The sequence below is a fragment of the Pteronotus mesoamericanus genome, unplaced genomic scaffold (assembly GCF_021234165.1).
Source record: "Pteronotus mesoamericanus isolate MK-2021 breed Mesoamerican mustached bat unplaced genomic scaffold, CSHL_Meso_final contig_557, whole genome shotgun sequence".
Taxonomy (NCBI): domain Eukaryota; kingdom Metazoa; phylum Chordata; class Mammalia; order Chiroptera; family Mormoopidae; genus Pteronotus; species Pteronotus mesoamericanus.
The window spans coordinates 905,358-928,003 of NW_026555200.1; the positions used below are offsets into that span (position 1 = coordinate 905,358).

Below are 22,646 nucleotides of genomic sequence, written 5' to 3' on the forward strand. Positions count from 1 at the left end.
GATACGAGAAGCAGGGGAAACTGGCAAACTGTCTCAGCCCCTAAATTTCCAGCCAAGGCTTGACATTTTGCCCATGTGGGCCCTCCCTCCAGGGGGGACACAGCGTGCCCTGCCATCCCTGGGCCCAACAGTGAAACGGACACCTCAGTGCCAGGAACTAGCATGGTTTTGATGTCAACCCAGGTTATTCTTGTGGCTATCCCCTGGGTGCTGTCTCTTCATTTTAGCAAAAAGCAATGGCAGGAAGAACAGTGTGGGCTACACAGCCTAGGGGCCGGGCCAGACTCTGGGTTCAGACCCCAGCTCTGCCCCTTCCTGGCTACATGACACGCGGCCAGTCTTTAAACCTCTCTGTGCCACGGTTTCCTCACTTGCAAGAGCAGACAACAACAGCATTCATAGCCTTGTCTTGTGGATGAAACAAGTCAATGAATGTAAATCTCTTAAGCCAGAGCTGGGCACTCGTGGTGCGCAGACAGGTGCTGTCTGCCATTGTCGCTGCCGCCCGGTTGCTAACAATTCCGGTCCGTGAGAGTGGGCGTGAGGGAGAGAGAGGCTGGGAGCGCACTCCTGCCTCTGCAGAGGGCTGTCTTGCTGGCTTCTTGCCCAAATCCTTCTGCCCCACTGAGAGGGGCTTATTCTCCCCTCAAAGGAAATTCTAATTCATGCCACATATCTCAGCAATAACACCACCACATGATCTGTAAAATGACGCTGAAACCAGCGGGCCTCACCCTGGATGGCATCGGCTCCACGGAAGGGCTCGCTACCCAGGGCCACCCCCGAGGGGTGAGGCCTCCAACCTGCATTTCTAGAGAGTCCCTGCGTGGCCCCAATGCTGCCGGTCCAGGGACCACACTGAGAAACCGTGCTTTGGAGCGTCAGCAGCACACCTGTGCTTGCTCTGGTCTGACGTCAGCTCTGCAACTGCAGAGCGACATGCAAGGTACAGATGTTACACCCATTTTCCAGATGAGGATGTTAAGGTCCAAAAGTTCTCCCAGCTGCTGGGCAGGGAGGGGAGCCAGGCTCAGGCCTCTGCGTATTACAGCCCGGTGCTCATATTGCCCTGCTGCTCTTGCGCAGATTCCTTCAGGCCCATACGTGCAGGTGTAAGGGCCTGCTCTGCGGAGCCAACAGTCTCGGAGGAGGATGGTGGGGCTCTGCGGCCGCCCAGGAAGCCGGGTTTCAGCCTCGTCCAATGCAGTGTACTGTGCCGTCACTGATCCCTTCACTCACCATCCCGGGACGTCCCTGGGCACCTACTATGTACTCAGAGCTGGAGGCACAGCGGGAACCACATGAACAAAGTTCTGCTCTTGAGGAGCAAACATTCTAGAACTTTCTGGCATGATGCTAATGTTCTCTACCAAACTGTCCAATTATGTAGCCATTGACCACATGTGACTACTGAATCCTTAAAATGTGGTTAGTGGGACAGGGGGCTAAGTTTTTTATTTCATTTTATTTTAATAGTGACTACCATATCAATGCAGCACTGGAGGGGGAAGGAGGAACATGAGGAACATACACAAGGAACATAAACACTGGGCAGAGGATTCCAATGAGGTGGTAGGACAGAGAGTGGGGGGTGGAGGAGGGGGATTCCTGGGTGTTCATGCCTCAGTCTGCCTCCAGGAAGGATGGGGAGGCAGGTGTGAGGATGCAAGATCCGGGGGAAAAAGAGGAGGCAACCACACTGAGACTTGAGCAAAAGCCCAGGAGACAGCATGTGCAAAGGCCCTGTGACAAGAATGAGCTCAGGAGGTCGGTGAAGACAGTGCAGATTGGGGAACGAGGGCAAACTCGAGATGACTGGAGGGAGGTCAGGAGGGCGGGAGGGTCAGGGTGAGGAGTGTGACTGTTCATTCTGAGTGTGATGAGAAGCTACCAGAAGGTCTAAGCAGGTGAGTGAGAGACCTCATTTTAGAGGAGTGCTTTGGCAATGAGATGGAGGATAGAGGAGGCCACGACGCAGCCGCGGCAAAGAGAAAATGAGAAGCCAACAGGTTCAAACAACAGACTTGTTGACAGACTAGAGTGGGAGGAGAGAAAAGGAGAGGTATCAAGGACAACTCCGAGGGTTTTTGTGTCTAGCAGCTGGGGACACAGCAGTGCCATCGGCTGAGATGGGGAGGAGCAGGCTCGGGGTGGAAGTCCAGGTTCTCTACCAGATGTGTCTGAGATGCATGTTAGAGAGCCAAGTGGAGCTGTCAGCAGGCAGTGGAATATATGAGTCTGGAGGTACGATGCAAACTCAGAAAGTCATAGTCATAGCGTTGATTCAGTGGAGAAATGCAAACCACACTGAAAAAAAAGCCAGTTTGTCGCTTGACAACAGGGACTATTTCACCAACAGCAGTAGCTGAGGTCCACGGAGCTGGGACTCTGCCGCACACCTGCATCAAGGCAGACGGCGCAGGCTCCAAACTACCGGGACGCCTCCCGTCACAGAGCAGTCCTCCCAGCCCTCAGGAAATCGGGGCAAGGGACTCAGGCGGAAAGCGCCCTCTCATCACCCGCTGTCTTCCCTCCTGGCCCTGGCCAAGCTCTACAACTACCCTCCTCTTCCCTTTGCTTGTTTACTGTCCGCCGTCCCAAATGGAAATTTCGTGAGGGCAGAGACCTATGTGTGTGCCCAAAGTCAATTCCCCGGTACCCTGGCCCATGGCAGGCACTCAGAAAGCATCTGCGAGTGAACAAGTGAGTGAATGAATGTGGAGAGCGAACAAGGGCATGGGTGTTGATGTCACTTACTAACTGTATGAATTAATAAGTCACTTCCATTGATCAATGAATATTACAAATCTACCTTGCTCAGTTTTATGATTATTAGAATATATACAGTATATATGAGACATAATATACATACACAGTTGAGCACAGCTCTTAGCCCTAGTATGCAATCAATAAATGGAGGCTATTAGAGTAACAGCTGTAATTATTAAAAGGACCTAGACTCTAATGTCTTAAGACCAGCTCCACCAGAGCCATAAACCCGCAAAAACAATAAAACCAAGAGAGGAAACAGTGGCAAATTTGTCACCTCTCGAGTGCCTCACCTCCTTTTCCCCTGGGGCCCTGGAGACCAGGAGGAGACCCCTTCCTGATGCCCCTGCATCCTTGCGCCCCACCCCCACCCCCCAGACAACCGAAACCCCGAAACCCCAAAAGAAGGCAGCAAGAAACCGAGAGAGATGCAGGAATTGAGAAATGACTTCATCATCAGACCTCATTCCTGGGCCCTTCCTCCTCCCCCCTCCGCCTCGAGGAATGGAGCAAGGCACTTCACAAGGAGTCCGAAAGAAAAAAATTCTAATGGTGGATAAATATTTTATCACAGAGACTTAATGCGGCAGTGTTCAACTCACCCAAGCCATCTATCTGGAGATATACAACTTTAAAAAGCTCAGGCTCTCGGAGAACATTTTATTAATGACCTGTCTAGTTAAGAGGAGGGAGTTTAGGTTAAAAAAATGCATTAATACCAGCCGGGTACACGAGTGGAAGACAGGGGTCGGGGGAAGGAAGCGTGATAAATTTTTAATGTTCCCTTAAAAAAAAAGCCCCTGCTTAAAGGAGGAACAAATTTATTACTAATTATGCAATTATTTCATTTGCTGGCGTGGGGGAAGAAAAATACTTAAAAGCCTTTTTAAAATATTTCTAATAAAGAATTAAAAGAATTTAAGGGTCCTGCTCTGTTGTTCTGCAGATGAGCCTGGAGGTGGGGTAGATCTGAAGCCGCCCTCCACCCTCGCCCCAGGCTAGCTCCGCCCTCTGCCTGAGGCTAGCCCCTCGGGTTTGGGGGGGCCCCCGGGCTGGCAGCCCTAGCTCCCTGGTGTTGCTGATTAGGAGCAGTCAGGCCTGGGGGAGAAGGCCCAGGGCAGTAACTCCTAGGGACCTTCTGGAAGCCTTGCCCCCAGAACCTCGGCCTCCGCCCCAGACGTGCCCGGGGCCAGCCCCAACGAGCTCCGGCAAGCAGAGGGGTGGCTTCTGCCTGCACCAATGTAGCTGATGAGGTGGGAAAGGCACAGACTTGGCAGGTGGGGGTTGAGCAAGGGGCCCCTCAGGAGATGCATGGCCCACAGGGACCAGTAGGACGAGGGGCGGGGATGGCCAAGAAGACATGACGGAGACGATGACAGTGAGCAGCACCATCGGGGCTGAGACTTACGCGAGCCAGGGACCGCACCGTCTCAGGCCCACACCTCCCTGAGGATCAGAGAGGTCCCCCACGCGCTTCCAGTCACAGGGCTGGACGGCAGAGCCCGGATCCCAGCGGGGTCCGCCCACTTCCAGACTCTGGTCTGCCCTACACAGCAAGGCCAGGCCTTGACTCAAGCCTCGGCCCCTCGTTGTTTAGAGGGGGAGACCGAGGCCCAGAAAGGGGATGCTGTGCACAGTGAATGCGTGAGAGAGCTACGACTGACATCCTGGCTCTAGCCTCATCACCGGCGCGACCGCAGGCCAGCCATTTAACCACCTGGGCCTCAGTTTACCTGGCTCGGAAATAATCATCACGCTGATGAACACTCTTCCCTTTTAAAGGGGAAATGCACAGAACCAGGCAGTCAGCGGACGTGAAGCCACGTTTGAACACACACAGCGAGTCAGAGCTGGACCGGTGGGAGCTGCCGTTTCCCTGCCTGCAGCCAGATCTATCCACAAATCCGGCCACTGGCCGCTGGCCAGCCGTGATTCTTCTTCTCCCTCTCCTCCCCTCCCACGGATGAGACTGAGAAGACCCAAAAGGCCCACAAGATTACCCGTGTTTCTCCTTGTTCCACTAACTTGAAATAATTTAGCTATCAGCATGAATGTGGAACTATTTTTGTGATGCAGAGACACATTTATTGTAGTTAAAATGGATTTACTTTGTATAATGGCTAAATCCTATGAAATACGATAAAACTAAACCTGCAAAAAGAAAGAAGAGAAAGAAAAAGAAAAGACCCAGAACACAGGTCCCACGAGGCCCTGCTACTCCTCAGGGAACGTGTTAAGGAGGTGTTTCTTCTCCCGACGTACCTGCCATACCGCACTCCTGGGCAAGGTGTCTTCCCACGCCTGATGGCATTTACCCGGAGCCAGGAACCACCTCCAGTCCCCCATACAGGGCCCAGAGGCTCCAGGAGGCAAACAGGCCTGCCCAAGACCCAGCAGTGGCCCAGCCTGGACTCTGGCCACCTCTGAAGTCCTCTCTTCCTCCATGACTCACAGTGGGGCTCTGAAGTGAGCCCGGCCTTTTGTGACCCCCCAGTCCTGCCTCTGGCTGGCTGCATGACCACAGACCAGCCTCCTGACCCTGCCGAACAAACCTCGGTGTCTGCAGCTGTACAATGGGGCCCACCTCCACCTCGTGGGGTTAAGATGAAATGAGATCCTGTAGGTAAAGCGCCTGGGACCTAGCTCACTGTGGGGCTCACGGCAGGGTGGCAGTTACTCTATACCCTCGTTGTTTGTCATTCACCTTGTTGTTAGCAACCACCAGACCCTGTGGCCACATGCCCAGGCTCCAGGACAGCTGTAACGAGCCGGGAGGAAGCAGGAGCCAGGGTGATCTCCAGGCGCCCTATCTGGAGTTAGGGACTAGGCCTCTGAGGTAAGACAGAGGCTCCCACATCCCCCCAAGTGCCGGCCAGTGTGCCCGCCCTTGGGCTGGCCACACGACACAGGGAGGTCAGTCTCCCTGCTCGGCACACAGCCTATTTTAGCACCCGCCACAGCCCATCTGGGAGCCCCGGTGACAGTTAGCTCCAGGCCCCCAGCCTGCCATGCCTGCTCTATGTCCCCGGCCCCAGAGCCCTTCAGCTCTCTCAGCTGCTCGTGCCAGCCCAGCCTGCACTGAGCTTCTTCATCCTGCCGGCCAGCCACAAGTCAATCTGCCTGTCTGGCGGAAGCTGGGCCAAGCAGGGAGGCAAGGCCAGCTAATGCCTGCTGGCTCTGTGGACCGCTCTAAGGCCAGCTGGGGTTAGGGACGGGCCCCAAGCAAGTGTCTGCCTCAGCTCCCTCCAGCCCAGCCCACAGGGGTCTGGGCAGCGGCACGGGCAGCAGATGGGAAGGGAGACAGACACCTGGAAGGGAGACAGGCACATGGTTAGGTGGAGCCAACTCCACCGAGGCCTCAGAAAGAGACAGGGCAGGGGTGACGTCAGGTGCGCTCCGACCTAACCCTCTCTACCGCATCTCACAAACAGCTATGCAGGACAAAGCACAGGCCCCAGGGAGATGCTATCCAAGCCCCTGGAACTCCCCCCAAATCTCAACCAATGAACCAAAAGGGACAGCCGCCTTTCTTAGAAAAACCTCTGAGGAAAGGGCCCCTTGCTTAGCCTTCTCACTTTCCCTTTACCTCGTCCTGAAGGTGGCGAGGCAGAACTGGTTTTTTGTCAATCTGGGTTCCCACCCTAGTGGCTCTTTAGCAGCTGCATGACATGGGAGAGCCCACTGAGCTCGGAGCCTCACTTCCTGCGAGCGTAAGCCCATTGTGCTACAGGGTGAGGAGACACACGATGACAGCAAGAAGGACTTCAACATGGCAGCCCTGGGTTTGAATTCTAAACCTGCTGCTTTCCCCTCTGGAGGCCCAGTTTCCAAGGCCGACCCAAGGCTGCCCCCAGGGTCAATGAGATGGGCTGGACGGGACCCACCTCTGCCTGGCTGTGGCAAGTGCCCCGCCTATGTCGGCTCCCTCCCTCCACAGGCCCAGGACAGCCAGGACCATGCCCACGCAGAAGCCTCACCTGGCAGGAGGAAGGTGGTCCTGGTGGCGATGTTGATCTCCTGCAGGTGCTCTAGTGTCTCCGTGTGGAAGAGGCGGATGGAGGAGCCGGAGGAGAAGGCCATCCAGACGCCGCTGCCCGCCTTCACCATGTGCGTCACACTCACGGCCTCATCCTGGTGCGCCTCGAAGCTTTGCTGCAACACAGAGGGGCGGGTGTTGGTGCTGGGCCAGGCCTGCCAAACATCTGGGGGCCGAGCCCAAACCAGCTGAGGCTAGAAGGAAACCTCAGAAGTCCAGCAGTGCGTGTTGGTAATTGTTTAACTGGGAAAGGGCATCCTCATGTGTGTGTCTGCCAATTCCCATGGTGTAAATACTTCTAACAGAGCCTATCTCAAGCTACCCCCATGACATCACTGAACAAGGAGCACCGAGAAATTCACACTCTCTTGGCTCCTGTGAGTTGACAGGACCGGGCTCCAGCATGCCTCCGCGACACAAAAGACAGAGCTGAAAGTCCATGGGACTTTCCCATGGGAAGTAGCCGCTTATGCATTGTCTAAAGCTGTGGAGGCAACCAGCATAGCTGTTGGGAAGGAAGGTGGGTGCTGAGCCAAATCCTCATCTTTGACCGTAGAGACACAACTTAGAACGTCCGAAATCGATAAATCAGGATCCAGCAGAGGAGACAAGTTAGGCTCCCGAGGAAAGTGCCAATGAGTTATAAACAGAAACAGGTGAAAAGTATCTTCTCCCAGGAAGCAGGACTGGGGAGGAACCATTCTATCTTATTTGATTTTTTAAATAGGTGTATATATAATTTTGATCTTTTTTTTTTCTTTTTAAAGCCACTTTTTTAAAGAGAGAAGGCAAACAGTCAGAGTTCCCATCCATAGCAGGACAGAGTCCAAGTTCTTTAACTCGGCATTGCAGGCCCACCTCTGCCTCCGCTCTTTCCTGGCAGGCTCCCTGCACTCCAGGCCAGCCAACGCCTGTGCCGGAAGGATGCTCAGGACGAGGCACATGGCCACGCCTCCACCCTCAGGAGGACTTGTGTGCTCCGTGCTCTCCTGGGAACACCTTTTCAGCTCCCGAGGACTCCCCTTCGGGGTGATGTCCCTCTTCTGTGAGGCACCCCCTACCGCCCTCGCACTGCACTTCCTTCTGCATGCCGTCCTCCGCTGCCCAGCCAGGTGACACCTACACCACTCTGTGGCTCTGCCCAGTGCCTTCCGCCCTGGACTGTGAACTCCAACAACGGACGCTGAGCCTCGGGTCCTTCAGTCCCCCCGGCTCAGCATAGGTACCAGCGCACAGTAAAATGTGGTCACAGAGTGAACGGATGGACCCTTGAGTCCCATCTACGACACTGAGTTGTTACTTGGATGTAAATAAATCCCGCACAGCAGACTGAAAACCACCTAAATACTCAGTCACTGGGGACAGCCGCGTAACTGACGTATCTACTCAGCAGACTGTTCCACATCCATTCAAAAATCGTTTACAGAGACTGTGTGAAGAACATAGGAAAATGTGAATGTTATAGTGGTAAGTGCAAAAGGAAAAAATTGGGGGAGGAAGCAGCGTGAGGGAGGAGAACCCTGAACGCTGAGGGATAGTCCCGGAGCTGTACCTCCTTTCCAGGTTCCTGTTGTCTCCATTTTACCAGTAAAGAGCCCAGAAGCCCGAAACTGCAGGAAGATGCTGGACAGAACATGTATTTGATATCAGACCTGCTATCAAATTTCATTTCCTCAGTAACCTCACAGTCGTGGGCCTCAGTTTCCCATTTGTAAGTGGAAGTCGTTGTGAAGATTACAGAGACCTGGGTCGGGGGAGTGCAGCACAGGCCAGGTTCCTGACGTGGTCTCATTCATTCAAGAGATGATCCTGAGCTCCTACTACGTGCCTGGCATGGGTCTAGGCGCTGGGAAGGTAGTAATGAATGAGAGGACCAAGGGGCTCGCTCTCATAAAGGGTGTGTTCCCAGTACGGAGACAATTAAAATGAAAAAACAGATAAAGGTTACTCTGCACAGAAAACATGTTGGGAGCCATTAAGATGGGGTGGTCAGGGAAGGTCGTCTCTCTAGGAGGTGGCATTTAATCAGACATAAAAAATGTGAAGGAATCAGGCCAGGGATAACGGTGGCGGGGGAGGGGAGAGCATGCCAGGCAGCGGACGCCGCAGGTGCAAAGGCGCTGGGGCAGGAATGAGCTTGCCGTGTTTGAGGACAGAAAGGGCATCAGTGTTGGGGGCACAGTGGTGAGACAGAGGTGGGAGAGGTGGGCAGAGGCCAGATCACTCCGGGCCACCTTGAGGTCCACAGTGAGGAGTGTGATTTAAGGAAGTGCTGAAGGGGGCTGAGCTGCTAAGTGGCAGCATCGACATGATCAGGTTCACCTTGAAAGAAGCTCAGTTCGTCAGCTGTGCGTGGCAGGAGGCTGGAAGTATGGGCCTTGCGTGAGCTTAGTGAACAGAAGTGGCAGTGACATGCCACAGAGTCACTCCAGCCAGGGCCTCAGCCCCGATTCCATCCCGACTCAAGTCACCAGGAGATTTCCCGTGGAGATAAAGAAGCTGGTGGGGGCAGGGTGGCCTCCAGGGGGAGCCAAGCCAATGAATGCGCAACTCGTTCCTGATCCGAATGCAGGGCCCAGGAGGGCAAGACTTCGAGATGGCCAACGAAATTGCTTTTTCTAAGCCAGTCCCTGATGGCTGCGCTCTGCCACCAGGGCAGGTGGGGGTGGCCTGAGGGCTGGGAATCGCAAAGCCACAGATCCTCAGAGGAAGGCGGGGAGAGGAAGGAAGACATCCTGCTCACAGGAGACAGGGCTCTACCACTCACCCCGTCCCGGGGGGAGACCCCGAGAGCAGCAGCTTAGCTCCCTCTCAGACAGGAAGTTCACCAAGGGCGGGGGCACGTGTTTCCATCAAAGTGGGGGCTCCCCAGGGGCAGGGAGAGGGTCTTGCACTGGGCTGAGCATACTCAGAAGGCAGGGAGCTATTACCTCCTTCAGACGGGGGGCTCCTGGTGAGCGGGGTCTCTGTCCCTCTTTCCTTAGCACCCCACCCCCAGACCCCCGCCGCAGTGAAGGCCCTGGTGCTGGAGGCTCAGCCAGGGCGCCTCTGGAATTTGGGGCAGCAGGGTGCCTCACAGCCCTCACAAAGCGGGGCCCAGTCCCTGCAGTGCAGGCGGGGGACCGAATGTCCATTTCTCTGGCCCTTCACCCCAAATCTGCTGCCCACAGCCCTGGCAATGCTGGCTTCCAGTTCCCTTTTCTTCTCCTTTTTTTTTAACCTTTTTATTGAATGTATTGGGGTGATACTGATTAATAACATTATACAGGTTTCAGGCGTACAGTTCTGTAACACATCATCTGTATATTGCACTGTGCGTTCACCACCCCAAGTCCAGTCTCCTTCCATCTCCATTTATCCCCCTTTACCCTCTTTTCCCTCCCACTCACCCTCTTTCCCTCTGGTATTCACCACAGTGTTGTCTGTGTCTGAGTTTTGGGTTTTGTTTTTTTTTCCTTAATCCCTTCCCCCTTTTCACCCAGGCCTGCACAGTTTTCTTTTCTTGAGGGTCCCTCAAGGAAGCCCTGGTGGGGGTTGGGAGGGATGTTATCTCCTCAACCCGCCTGCACTGGAGACAACTTCCGGGAGGGCCCCCCCCCCACAGGCAGGACACCTGGCTCAAACAGGACACCTCCCGAGGGGCCTCGCTGGGAAAGGCCCGCGAGGAACCACTGAGCCCAGCCACAGATGAGACACTGCGGTCCAACCTGACTTCCCAGAGTGCCCGCCCTCAGCGAACAGATGGACGAGCGGACGGGGAGCAGGGTGGGAGGGGGCGCCCAACATGCTTCCTCCAGGCTTTTCCAAAGGCAGCTCGCACATTTGTACACAAATGCGTGAGCACACGCACCATCGGGAAGGCGGGTGTGTGATCACATGTGTGCAGCGAGACTCCTGCCGGGCTCCTGCAGAAAAGGACCATTTCTGTCTCCAAAAAAGCCAGACCACACTGAAACGGAGAGGCCTGGACCACAGAAAGCTGCACCTGAATTTGCGGCCTGCCCGCCCTGCGTGCTGCTGTCAGAATCTAATTAAAAGAGAAGTCAGCAGTGGAAATCCAGGCTCGTTTCTCCGGAGGCCTAAGTCTGTCTCCAGGTCCAAAGGGCTTTGCACAAGGCCTGCGCGAACCCGCCGAGCCCAGCGGTAAGGCGGGTGGGAGGAGGGCAAGGGCACAGGAAACGGCACAGCAGCCCGCGCCCCTCGTTCCCCGGTTCTCTCTGGGCTCTCAGGACCCCTCCCCATGCCAGGAGCCTGCTCACAGGAACCAGGTCTCAGGAGTCCCAGCCGGGCCCCCTGGGCACCCAGGGCAGGAGCAGTGACACGCGGCATCCCGGGTGCCCCAGGGGGGCTGAGGAAGCTGCGTGCAGCAGCCGCGCGGAGGCCGGGGGCAGTGAGTCCCAGCCCTTGCTGCCCATGGGCTCGGTGCTGAGGAGCCGCACAGCTTATATTGTTTTCCGAGTGGGGTATTCGCTGGCCCAGAAGGCATCTCCGAAATGGCCAGAGGCTGGCTGCCCACCAAGTTCTCCTTTCCGCCCAGCCAGGGCCAGTTGAAACGCTGCCCACCTGGTACCCCAACCCAGGTCAGGGCCTCCCGTTTCTCACCTCCGGACGCCTCCCCTCATCTCTGGTCGGTCTTGGGACCCAGGAGTGGGAGAGCGCACCTTACCCTCTAAGGGGCCTTTAACCTGCTTGTCCCTGAGGAAGGGCCACCTGCCACCAGCCCAATCACACCCCTCCTCGGGGCTCCAAAAGGCCCAGAGCTTCCTGCCCCCTGGCCCTTATAGTCCTGGCACGACTGTATTCTGGCTGCTTACCCTGCCGCGGGAACTGGTGACATTCCGGACCAGAGGGCTGCAAACAACGACCCTCGGGCGACACCGACCTGCTGCCTGTTTTGGTGAACAAGTTTTACTGGAACATGGTCGCACCCACGTAGAAAAGAGTTCATTCAAGTGGCCTGGGAACCCAGCACTCTGACTACACACCGTTGGTCCTTGTTTCAGGACAACGGGTCTGCAAGGAGATCCTGAACTCTACCTACCAGGCTTGGGAAGTTGGGTGGGCGGGGGTGGGGGCGGACAGGCACAGCTATCCTAAAACTATGTGGGGTGACGCAAGTACCCTGATGTTATTACTGGGAAGCAGGGTTTATGCTGACAGGAAGGAATCAAGTGCGGAGTGATGGAGGTCAGGCTGAAGTCCTGCGATCTCACTATGGACTTTGTGTTTTCCTCCTGGCTCTGTCCACTGAAAGGGTCTGGAAGCAGGGGCACCCCAGCAGCGGTGAGCACCCCAGATCTTGATTTATACATGCCCCCCCCACCCACCGTGGAAGGGAACCGGTCAGGGCACTCCGGAGAAATGGCTGATGGGGGCAGGGGCAGTAGCAGCTGAGCCTAGAACTTGTCCCGATGCAGAAAAGCAAAGGAGCGCTCAAAGAATGACAGGGAGTGTGCAAACGGCCAGGAGTCGGCACCAAGGGGTTCCTGTTGGCCAAATCCGAGATACTCTGAGCATGAAGAGGAATCGTGAGAGTCTTAGACTATAGCGCACTGGACTTTAAAAGATCCTATGAATTTGTAGTGGTAGGTAAGGTGGGGGGTGTAAAATGGTCAAGCGGGAGGAAGGAGAACTCTTTAATTAATGAAAGTTTGGGGTGAAAGTTTGCTGAGGAACAGGGTATTCACAAAATCTCCATGAACCACCTGCAGGTGACTTAGTAATTACGAAGGGAATCTGGGACCTTTACGATGGGGAGAGTGGCAGACCCACCTTAACCCAGAGATCAAGGATGGGGCCAGCCTGCCGGACCCGCCCCCTCGGGTGATGCAACAGGAAGTCGCATCTGGCCAAGAATCTGGCCACACGCTCACACCTCATCAGAAGGAAACAACTGGGCAATTCCAGATTGTGGGACTTTTTAGAAGACACTGGCTCGGACGTCTCAAAAAAGTCTGTAACATGGACACACACACACAAGCAGAGGGATTATTCTAGATCAAAGGGAGACTAAAGAGACATGACAACCAGACGCAGCGTGTGGTCTCAGCTGGATCCTGGATGGGGCTGGGGGAGAAGCTATGAAAGATATTTTGGGGATTCCTGGGAAAATGCGCATATGGACAGTCCATTGATGTTAAACTTCTGGGTACGACAAATGCTACTGAAGTTATTACGTTGCAGAGCCGTGCTGAAGTATGTGGATGTGAAGGGTAATGGTGCCTACAGCTGACTTGTAAATGGTTTACTCAAAAAAAGGGTGTCTGCCTTTATAATACGGGGGCGGGGAAGTGAAATTATGGCAAACCGTTAAGAGATGGCTTACTAGGTGAAGAATATGTGTGTGTTCATTGTACTATTCAATCGATGTTCCTATAGTTTTAAATTTTTTTAAATGAAAGTTGGGGAGAAAAATGTTTTTTCTTTTTTTTAAAGCTGGCAGCCAGAGAGGAGGGCCTGGGTCTGGCTCCCGGCGCCCAGCCCACTTTGGGCCAGGTCTCTGGGTCTCCCCTCTCACCTGCCAATGGGGTTGGCAGGCTCCAGGGACAGACGGCACCCCGTGAGCACCCCGTGCACGCTGGCTGCAGCCAGGGGCTGGCCGAGGGAGCTGGGAAGAAACCAGGGGCCCTGCACCCGCCCACGATGCCCTGTCCCCTCCGCCCTCTCCCCGCAGCCCACGGCATCTGCACAGAGGACTCCGGTGAGCGGCACTGCCCCCAGCAGTGCTGACACAGCCCAAGCTGCAGTCGTGCAATATTTATGTGCCTCCAGGTGACGCTTCTGTGCTTGGTTTCTATAAATTCTCAGGTGAGAAGCTCCGAATTCAAACTCATTAAGGCTAAGATGACACCAAGGAGCCGGGAAGAAATGCTGGGCCTTCCGGGGGCCGGGCGCTGCTGAGGCAAAGGCAGACGGCTGGCAGCTTCTGCTTGCTGGGCCCTGCTATGCGCCAGGCCATTCCCAGCCCGCGGTGCTCATCCTCACCGAGACCCTTACAGAAGAAGGGATACATGCCCAGGAAGGGGAGCCCGGGTGGCCCGCTGGGTCTGACCTGCGGACTCCAAGCTCCATGCCGCCCCCCGGGACTCAGGCCAAGCGCCCTGGCAGGGTGTGTGGTGTGAGGGGCTCTCGCCTCCCACCTCCCGCTCAGTCACCACAACCAGCCGGCCTGGGGCCACCGCCGTGGGCCCCGAGGTCAGGCAGAGAGCGCTCACCAGCACCCCAACAACCCCGCCTCGCCTCCACGCCCCAGCGCCACCACTCCGTCCTCATCTAAGGGGCAGGACACCAAAGCTTCCAGAAATCAGAGGTGTGGGGTCCCTCCATCAGCTTGAGGACAGGCTGGGGATTGAAACCCAGAGGTCATGCTCCAGCTGCTGCACTGGGTGGACACAGTCCATTGTTTAAAGACAATTAACGCAACAACTCCCTTCCCTTCCTTTAACTGCCTTCTTCTTATCAACATCTCACAGCTGAGGGAACAAATGGAGAGGCTAAACGACGCATGTTCACAAAATCCCAGCGCTTAGCAAATGAGGGAAAAGCCAGGATTCCAGCTTAGGGTGACCGACTCATCCCAGATTGCCCAGGGTGGCCCCAGATATAGCACTGGACGTGCAGCTCCCTGTCCTGGGCAAACAGGGATGGTTAGTCACCCTGCTTGGTGACTACTCCCAGTCTCTGGGCCACGCATACACTCCTTCCTGTGGGTTCCATCCGACATCTAAATAATCTGCCTCCAGAATCTAACCTGGTCAAGGCCAAGGGGCTGTGTGCCCAGAGCTGATCTGTCCTTTCTGACACATTTTCTGATGGAGGCATCCACCGCCACCTCTCACCAGAAGTTGATTAACATCTCTGGTCTCAGTTTACTCATCTGTAAAGTGGGGATTAGTCATTCCTGACTAACAAGAGACTTCATTGGACACTGGGCTCTCCCAGCACAGGGTCACCACAGAAACCTGGAAGGGACGGAGGGAATGGACATCCCCGTCAGCTTTAAGACTGACAGCCAGTCCTGGCCAGTGTGGCTCGGTTGGTTGGAATGTCATCCCATACACCGAAAGGCTGTGGGTTCAATCCCCAGTCGGGGTGCATATGGGAGGCATCCAATCGATGTTTTTCTCGGTCTCTCTCTCTGTCCCTCTCTCTCTTCTCCCCCTCCCTCCTTCCCTCCCTCTCTACAAGCAATGAAAAAATGTACTCAGGTGAGGATTTAAAAAAAAAAAGAAAAGATTGAGAGCCAGTTCCAAACTTTTAAAAACACATTTTCAAGTTGATTGTGCAGACTTTGGGGTCTTTGGTCCATTTTTCTAGAAAGATGGCCAGCCAGCCACCCAAAAGTTAAACTTTTCCTGCACTAACGTCTTACTTGTCACAAAGCATGTAAGAAGGCGGGCACGGAGGTTGGGGTTGACCCCTTGCCACCCCAACCACAGCCTAGACCAAGGCACAGAAAGAGCCTTGGCAGGGGACTGTCCCCCTGTGGCCACACTGACATTCTGCCTTTACAAACAAAACAAACTAAAATCCTCTGGCACATCTGGCTATTCTGGAGGAAGGGGAAAATAAAAGCATCTCAGAACATGGGCTATTGATAGTCTCCTCATTAGTACTGTTTAATTTCCTTCTGTTTTCTTCAATCATGCGAGCCAGCGTAGCGGTCCCTCTCCACGGGCACCTCGGGAAGGAGCTGGGCTCGCTGCCACTGGGGCCACCCAGCACCTGCACGGCTTTGCCCTGGCAGCTGCTCCAGCCTTTTCCTGTACAAGCCGGTGCCTGGGCTGAGCCAGGGGTCTGCCTGGTGCCCACCCTGGCCCGGCCACAGTAGGGACCCTGTGAAGCCCAAGCAATTAGAGATTGGGGACATGCATCTCCAGCACCTGTGCGTGCCCAGGCTGCGGTCACGCAGCTCAGCTCACCTCACGACACCCTGCAATGCCCACGAGGCGGCTGGACCTCACCTCTATCAGGCGAGGAGCAAGGCTCAGAGCCTGAGCGAGCTGTCCTGGGTGTAGGAGGCGAAGCTTGGTGTGCCACGCTCCCCTTCTGCATGTCACTCACTGTGGCCTGAGATGATTATCTTGTCATTTGCTTCCTACTTGGGAGAGACAGTGAGGCCACAGGCCCAGAGCCAGGCTGTCAAGGTTCAAGTCACAGCTCTACCACATCCTGCCTCAGTTTCCTCAACTTTAAAATGGGGGTAATAAGATCACTATTGCAGAGCACTGTTGTAAAGATTACATGAGTTGCTACTTGCCGAGAGCTTGGAACAGCCTGAGATGAGCAAGTTTCGATCATGGTTCACTCACTGCCACGTGGACAGGGACCACAGCTGAAGCCCCGTGCCCAGTACAAGGACGGAGGTGCTGGTCAGTGCCCACCCCTGGGCCGGAGGCTGGAAGAGCCAGGGAAGAGACAGCCTGCACGGTTCTGAACCAGGGCCAGGTGGGATGGGAGCTTTGATCTGGAAAGATCCCCAGCAGCCAGGCCTCAGAATGGGATTCCAGGTGTCCACCTATGGCTGCTCTGCGCTCTCTTTACTTCCCAGCTCCAAGGAGCAGACCGAGTTGCACCCGCAGACCATGCCCAGCTCTTTGCCTCTGGTCGTCAGAGCAGTGGCTGTGCAAAGGCCAGGGGTGAGGAGGCTGGGCAGCTGGGAGCCCTGGGCAGCTCAGAGCTCAGGCAGCAGGGAAGGGAGGGTGCGGGAGGGAGGCAGTGGGGACAGCTGCAAGAAGGAGAAGGAAGGCAAAGGAGAAGTCAGCTCAACCACTGCACTTGCCCCAGAGGAAAGCACAGAGGGAACGAGACACCGTCCCGGCTCACAGGTAACATGCGATCCCATGGGCGGTGCAGGCGCACACACATCTACCAGACACAGGGGACCGCGGGCCTCGGCCCGGGACGCGGGAGTCAGAAACGCCCTGTGATCCTGGCTCCACTACCTACTGGGTGTCAGTCCTGTAATGGCCATGAGACAGCTGCTGACACTCACTCTGTGCACCACCCATGTCAAGCTTAGTCCTGGGGCAGGTCCTGCAATGGTCCTGTTTTACGGGAGGGGAAACGGAAGCAAGCAGTGGTAGAGCCAGGGGCTGAGGCTGGCCAGCCCGGCTCCCAAGCCCACAGCGACCACCGTCCTGGCCAGCTCAGACGGCAGCAGGGGACGCCAGGAACACTCTCCAGGAGGTTCCCACCAGGCAGCCCCTCCCCCAGCCAGGCTGCCAGGCTGCAGAGGACAGCACCTCACAGCTTGAGTGAGCGCTAAGCACCACACAGGCCTCAACCTCTGCCCGCGTGACCCCAATCAATCCGTGGCCACACCCACAGCCCGGCTCTGGCTTGTGACCTCAGCCTCCACTTCATCAAGGCCCAGCACAGGGGCCAGCATCCGGGGGGGGGGGCCTGTCCATGGCCCTATATGACCTTGCCGAGTTCCAGGGGGTTGGATGGCTGCTCCTTTGGCATCTGTCCTCCCCGACCCCTGCAGCAGCACCCAGAAGGGACAGTGACCATGGAGGGGTGGCAGGAGGTGGAGGAGCTACATGGAGGGAACGAAGGACAGACCCTGATAGCTGGAGACCCTGTGGGACGCGGTCCCAGAAGGAGGAGGACTGCCACCTGCTGCCGTCGTCTGCCCCCTACTCACTTCCGGCGCCCCCTCCAGCCTCCCCGCAATGTCCCCTCCTACCTGCCTTCCCTCTACTGTCTCCTACACTTTCATAGGACTTTCTACTGAAGCAACAGCTTCAAACCAATTTTTTTTTCCCAACCACGACATCCTTTCATTGTCCTAAATCTCCCAGGAGTGGGGAGTTGGGGGGACCTAATACTGGGTACCAGAAAGATCTGCGCTCTTCCGGATGAGGAGAAAAGGGGCCTGGAGCCCTGCGCTGAGCCACCCCCAGCTCACGAGACAAGATGTGCCCAGAGAAACCTCCTCACAGCCCCAGACACTGGAGCAAAGTCGGCGACTGTGGCCCTGAGCCCCGCGATGCTCCCCAAACCCACCCCCACACCATCCTTTACAAGCCTCCTGAAAGGAAGTTCTTCTGAACATCTAACCTCAATCCCTCATGCTGCTGTTAAATGCACTCTCCTGGAACTCGTTTCTATTGAAGCCTCCACGGGAATCTCCAGAACCTTTACAAAAATCAATTTCTCAAGTTTCACCTGCCAACTTGTAATTTGGGGCAGGGGGGGGGACGACAGGATGACAGCAATAACAACGAAACACACAAAAAAATTAAGGCAAAACTACTGAACTGATATGACTCCATGGAGTGACACAACCCTGGCACAGGTGGCCTGAACGCAGGGCCTGGCTCGGCAGCTCCCCTGCACACACAGGGGACCTGGTGGATCTTTCCGCCCTCACGTCAATTTGCATACCATTACCCAAGAAGCCCTGCGCCTGGATTTTGCTTTTGCAAATTCCCACCCGTTTTGTGTCATAAATAAGATAGGAGACAGAAAACTAATACAGCCCAGTGATGCATTATTCATGCTGCACCACACTGTTATGATAGATTTACAAAAGCTAATACATGCAAACTAAGTTTGGGCACTAAACGTGAAAATTAAGGGTGGGGAAGGGCCGTTGGTGTCCAGGAACCCAGGGAAGTTTCTCATCTGATGTGCTTAGTGACTAAAACCATCAATGCTGGTGGCTCCTCGGGAACCGATGGGAGGCGTGCTGCACAAGCTCGGAAACCGGTTAAAAATCAAGCGCTCAGTCAACTGCTCTGCCCGCATCTCCCTTCCACGCTTACCGGACCCACCGCAGACAGAGCCCACTTCCCTAAGGCAAAAGCCCTCCGTCCTTCACAGCCGCTCGCCGAGCACCTACTATGCGGCAGCCTGGTCTCAGCGCTAGAACGGGAGCTAACCAGGTGTGCCCTGCCCTACAGTGTGTCAGTCCAGTTAATCTGGTCATCGTTCCCAAAATGTCAAAGTGCAGTGGTGACCAGTGCCATGAAGGGGAACGGCTGGTGCCACAGCAGCAGGTCACAGGGGTGCGACCCTGGGCATGTGGAGGAGGAGCGGTGGGCCGGACAGGCTTCTCCCAGAGTAGGGGAGCCGGGGTTTTATGGGAGAGGGTGACCCCAGTGAACCCTGCGGGCAGGAGCCAGCCCGGGACCCAAACACGGGTGCCAGGCGGGGCCAGGAGCACCAATGCCCCACCCACATAGGTCCTCCCTGTGGCAGCGACCGCCCTCGGGCAGGACCCAGCCCTCCTGGGCACAAGACCCCCTGGCCAGCCCTTTACCAAATTCCTTCTCGCCTTCTCCAGGGGTGGCCTCCCTGCCCTGCTTCCTCGAAGGCAGTTCCTCCGGGGTCAGCTGGCACAGGCGCCCTGAGCTTCCTCCTGCCCCGATTTCCAGCCTCCCACCCAGAAAGGATGGGCACAGCACACGGCGCACTCGCACCAGCCCCATCCAGGGGCCTGCCCACAGGCAGAGGCAGGGCATCCTCCGGCTCTCCCACCCACACTGGCCGAGAGCTGGCGCTGGGCCGGCGCCCAGGACCCGCCAGTGACCCAGGCAGACCAGGTCCTGCTTTCTTCTGCTCACAGCCCAGCGGGTGCCGACGGGCCATGTTCAAGGAGGTCATTTCAGGCCCTGGTCAGTGCTCTGATGACAATAAAGGCAGGACATGTGCCAAGGCTGTGATGAGGGCAGCAGAGGTAGCAGCTGGCACCTGCATGAGGAGGAGCTGCCCAAGGGACGCTGGAGGAGGCAACGGTGCCCCAGGCAGGGGGACAGAAGAGGCAAAGGCGAGACGGGGGTGACAGCCTACAAGCAAAAGGCCTGCCTCCTGGTCCTCATCCCCATCTGTGAAATGGGCCCAGGTGATGTCTGTGCAGCGAAGCGAGGCTCCCGTTGCAGACAGCACACTCGGAGCCCTGCCCTGTCTGCCCTGCCCACCGCTGGCGTTCCTGCCACCCTCCTACCAGCAGGGAGCAAGCCCGGGCCGCCGGGCTCGGCAGCGCACACCCTGCACGCTACCGGCCTCCTCTTGGCCTGTCCTCCAGTAGGTTTTTTTTAAAAAAAATGAAGATGCAACAATCATCCCACAGCCAGTTTTCCCCTCCAGCGACCGGTTAAAATGAACTCCAGACCACTGGATTAGACTTTGAAGGTGGCCGCGGATCTCGATAATGAACCCGGAGGATGCGGTGTTGACACAGGCCCCGGCAAGCTAGATTATTATTTAACAGCCTGCCACCGCCGCCGCTGGAATCAGGGAGCTGAACAGGCCGTTGGTGGGCACGCGTCAAACCCAGAGACAGACTGCAGGTGCTGCTCCACGGAAGACAGGCGCAGCAAGGCCGGGGCCGCGGCCAGGGCCACGTGGGCCCATCACGCAGGGCCCTCCCCCGGGAGCCCCACACCGCCCCGAGGCCCACTCACCCTGGGTGGGCGCTGGCCTGCGCTTGACTCACGGGGCTTCTCTGCCCGGAGCATCCTCCCAGCCTCCTCTTCCCGCGCCCCTCAGCGCCCAGCCTCCTCGGGGATCCGCCCTCCAAGAACCTGCCCTGCTCCCACCCCTCCTCCAGCAGGGCGGCCTCCCCCACCCCGGCTCCCAATCGGCCTCCTCATTCTGGCTGGCACTGACCGTCCCACACTGGACGCTGGGCTCCTGAGGAGCTGAGACCAGGTCTTCCTCATGTCCACCCCTCCAGCACCCGACCTGAGGGCCTGGGGAGCAGGACACCTCCTGTCTGTCCTCCGTGGCCAGTACACCTGCCACGTGAGCTGCATGAGCTGGACAGACATTGGGGAAGAAACATGAACGGGGTGCAAGCCGAGGACCGGAAGACGTGTTGGTGAACAAAAGCAGGTGTGTAAACAAATGACAGTTCCCAAGACTAAACGTTTGAAGGGTCAGGAACTGCAGGGGACAAAGCAGCCCAAAGGGGACCGAGCCTCCAGCCTACCAGGGCAACCGGCGCCAAGGTTAAGAGCAGACTCAGGTGAGGGGTGCCTGTGCCCAGATCCCAACCCTGTCTCCCTCTAGCTGTGTGACCTTGGGCAAGTCACATAACCTCTCTGCACCTCTGTTTCCTCATCTGTAAAGTGGGAATAACAACAATGCTCATCTCAGAGAGTGGTTTGAGGATTAGATGAGTTGATTCATGCAAAGTACTGAAACCCCTACGGGGTCCAATTAAGTGCTCACTATGTATTGGCTGTTATTACTTCCTGGCGGTGAGAGCTCCTTAGAGTTAACACAATCCCCAGATTAACCCCCTATGTCTTTAAATGGGGGCCAGAGACACAGGAGACACGGAGCCACACCCTCAAGTCAACAATGCACTCCTCCAGGAGCCACACCCTCAAGTCAACAATGCACTCCTCCAGGCTCGGAGCCCCGGGTTCCTGTATCTCAAATCCTCAGAGGGGGTTTTCTGGAGCCTGGAGTGATGGCCTCCCTCTGAAGTGAGGCACTCTGCTGCCAAGACCCTTTCCAGCAGGTGCAGAGCCCTAGGTACACGTGCAAGGCCACAGCAGCCGCACCTCCAGCCCCCTCCTCTGAGCCTGGCAGGCTGTGCGGGGCACCAAGACGAGACAAATGCAGGGCAGCCTTGTGGATCGGGAGGTCATTAGCAGTGGCCAGACCAAGCTCTTTCCAGAGCCCAGGCGCCAGGGCGGGAGGCTTCCTCTCTATTCCAAGCAGCAGCAGAGCGCAGCGTGATTAAATATGCATGGCAATCACCTCGTTACTGTGCCCAAGGATTGCGTGTATGGAAGGCAAGCTGCCCACACAAACTTTTCAATTTCCCTGGCTGGAGACCCAGCGTGTGCTCCCTCTGGCCCCACTTCGAAGCCTCCCTCACCACCTTCTCCTGCATCCGTCTCCCCCACCCAGTGCTTTCCGACACCTCTGTGGTGAGCAGAGTAGCTGAAAGGCCATGTTGAGCCCCTTCGTAAGAGCAGCGGGTCCAGAACTAATCATAAAGCACCACAGCCTCGAGCTGGAGCCGGGTGGCTGCTCGGCCCCAGGGACGGCAGGGCCAGAGCTGAGGGGCGGGGCCTGGGCCCAATGCACCGTGGCTGGCAAGGGGCAGGATCGGATGGGAGGTGGGCCGGGCCGGCCCAGGCCCCAGCACTTCCTGTCACCCATCTGTCTCCCGCTCCTAGGACAGCTGTCAGCAGGGGGAAGCGTCCCTGCTGGTGAGGGGAGAGGATGGCAGGCCCACAAGGCAATATGGACACATGCCCACCAACACGGACTCTAAGGAAGCTGCTTGTTTTTTCAAATAAAACACAGAATACAGCGACAAGGCTTTAAGTTAGACAAATAATTACAATCATAACTAGTGTTCGCCAAGCACTCTGTGTCGGGCAGTGTGTGAGACTGTCCTTTGACATAAACGTTCTCATTCACTCCATTAGCTCTACACGATTATCCCATTTCACAGATGAAGTAACTGAGGCCCCGAAGGCTCGGTGCCTTGTCTGAGGGTCAACAGCTTGGCAGGGGCAGAACCAGGGTCCCCCCTGAAGCAGAAGCAGCTGCCAGAAAACCACGCACCTGGGAAGGGGAGGTGCCCAGAGACCCGAGGTGGGCACAGATGGGACAGGGATGGGGGCCGCACCTTTGATGGTATCTCCCACTTCCGCCCCCTCCAGGTCTTGTGGCCCTGGGAGGGGCCACGTGGGGCCCGGCCTTCCCCAACTCCTCAGGCCCTGCTACCCACACTGCACCCCCAACAACCCAACAGCCAGCTTCTCTGCTCCCTCAGGCCCGTGGCTTCCAGGCCCCATGGACCCCTCCACGACGATCCTTCCAGAAACACCCCACAGTTCCCATTCTGCCTCCCAGCTTCCTCAGCTGC

General features: G+C 56.5%; 1 protein-coding gene across 2 annotated transcripts in view; it reads right to left on the reverse strand.

Annotated features, from left to right (window-relative positions):
- ARHGEF10L (Rho guanine nucleotide exchange factor 10 like) overlaps window positions 1-22,646 on the reverse strand; it is a 140,735-nt gene that overhangs the window by 3,041 nt on the left and 115,048 nt on the right. For both annotated transcript variants that reach the window (XM_054579670.1, XM_054579671.1), the window contains one exon: window positions 6,747-6,921. In XM_054579670.1, coding sequence (XP_054435645.1) covers window positions 6,747-6,921 — 175 coding nt within the window. The remainder of the gene's footprint in view (window positions 1-6,746; window positions 6,922-22,646) is intronic.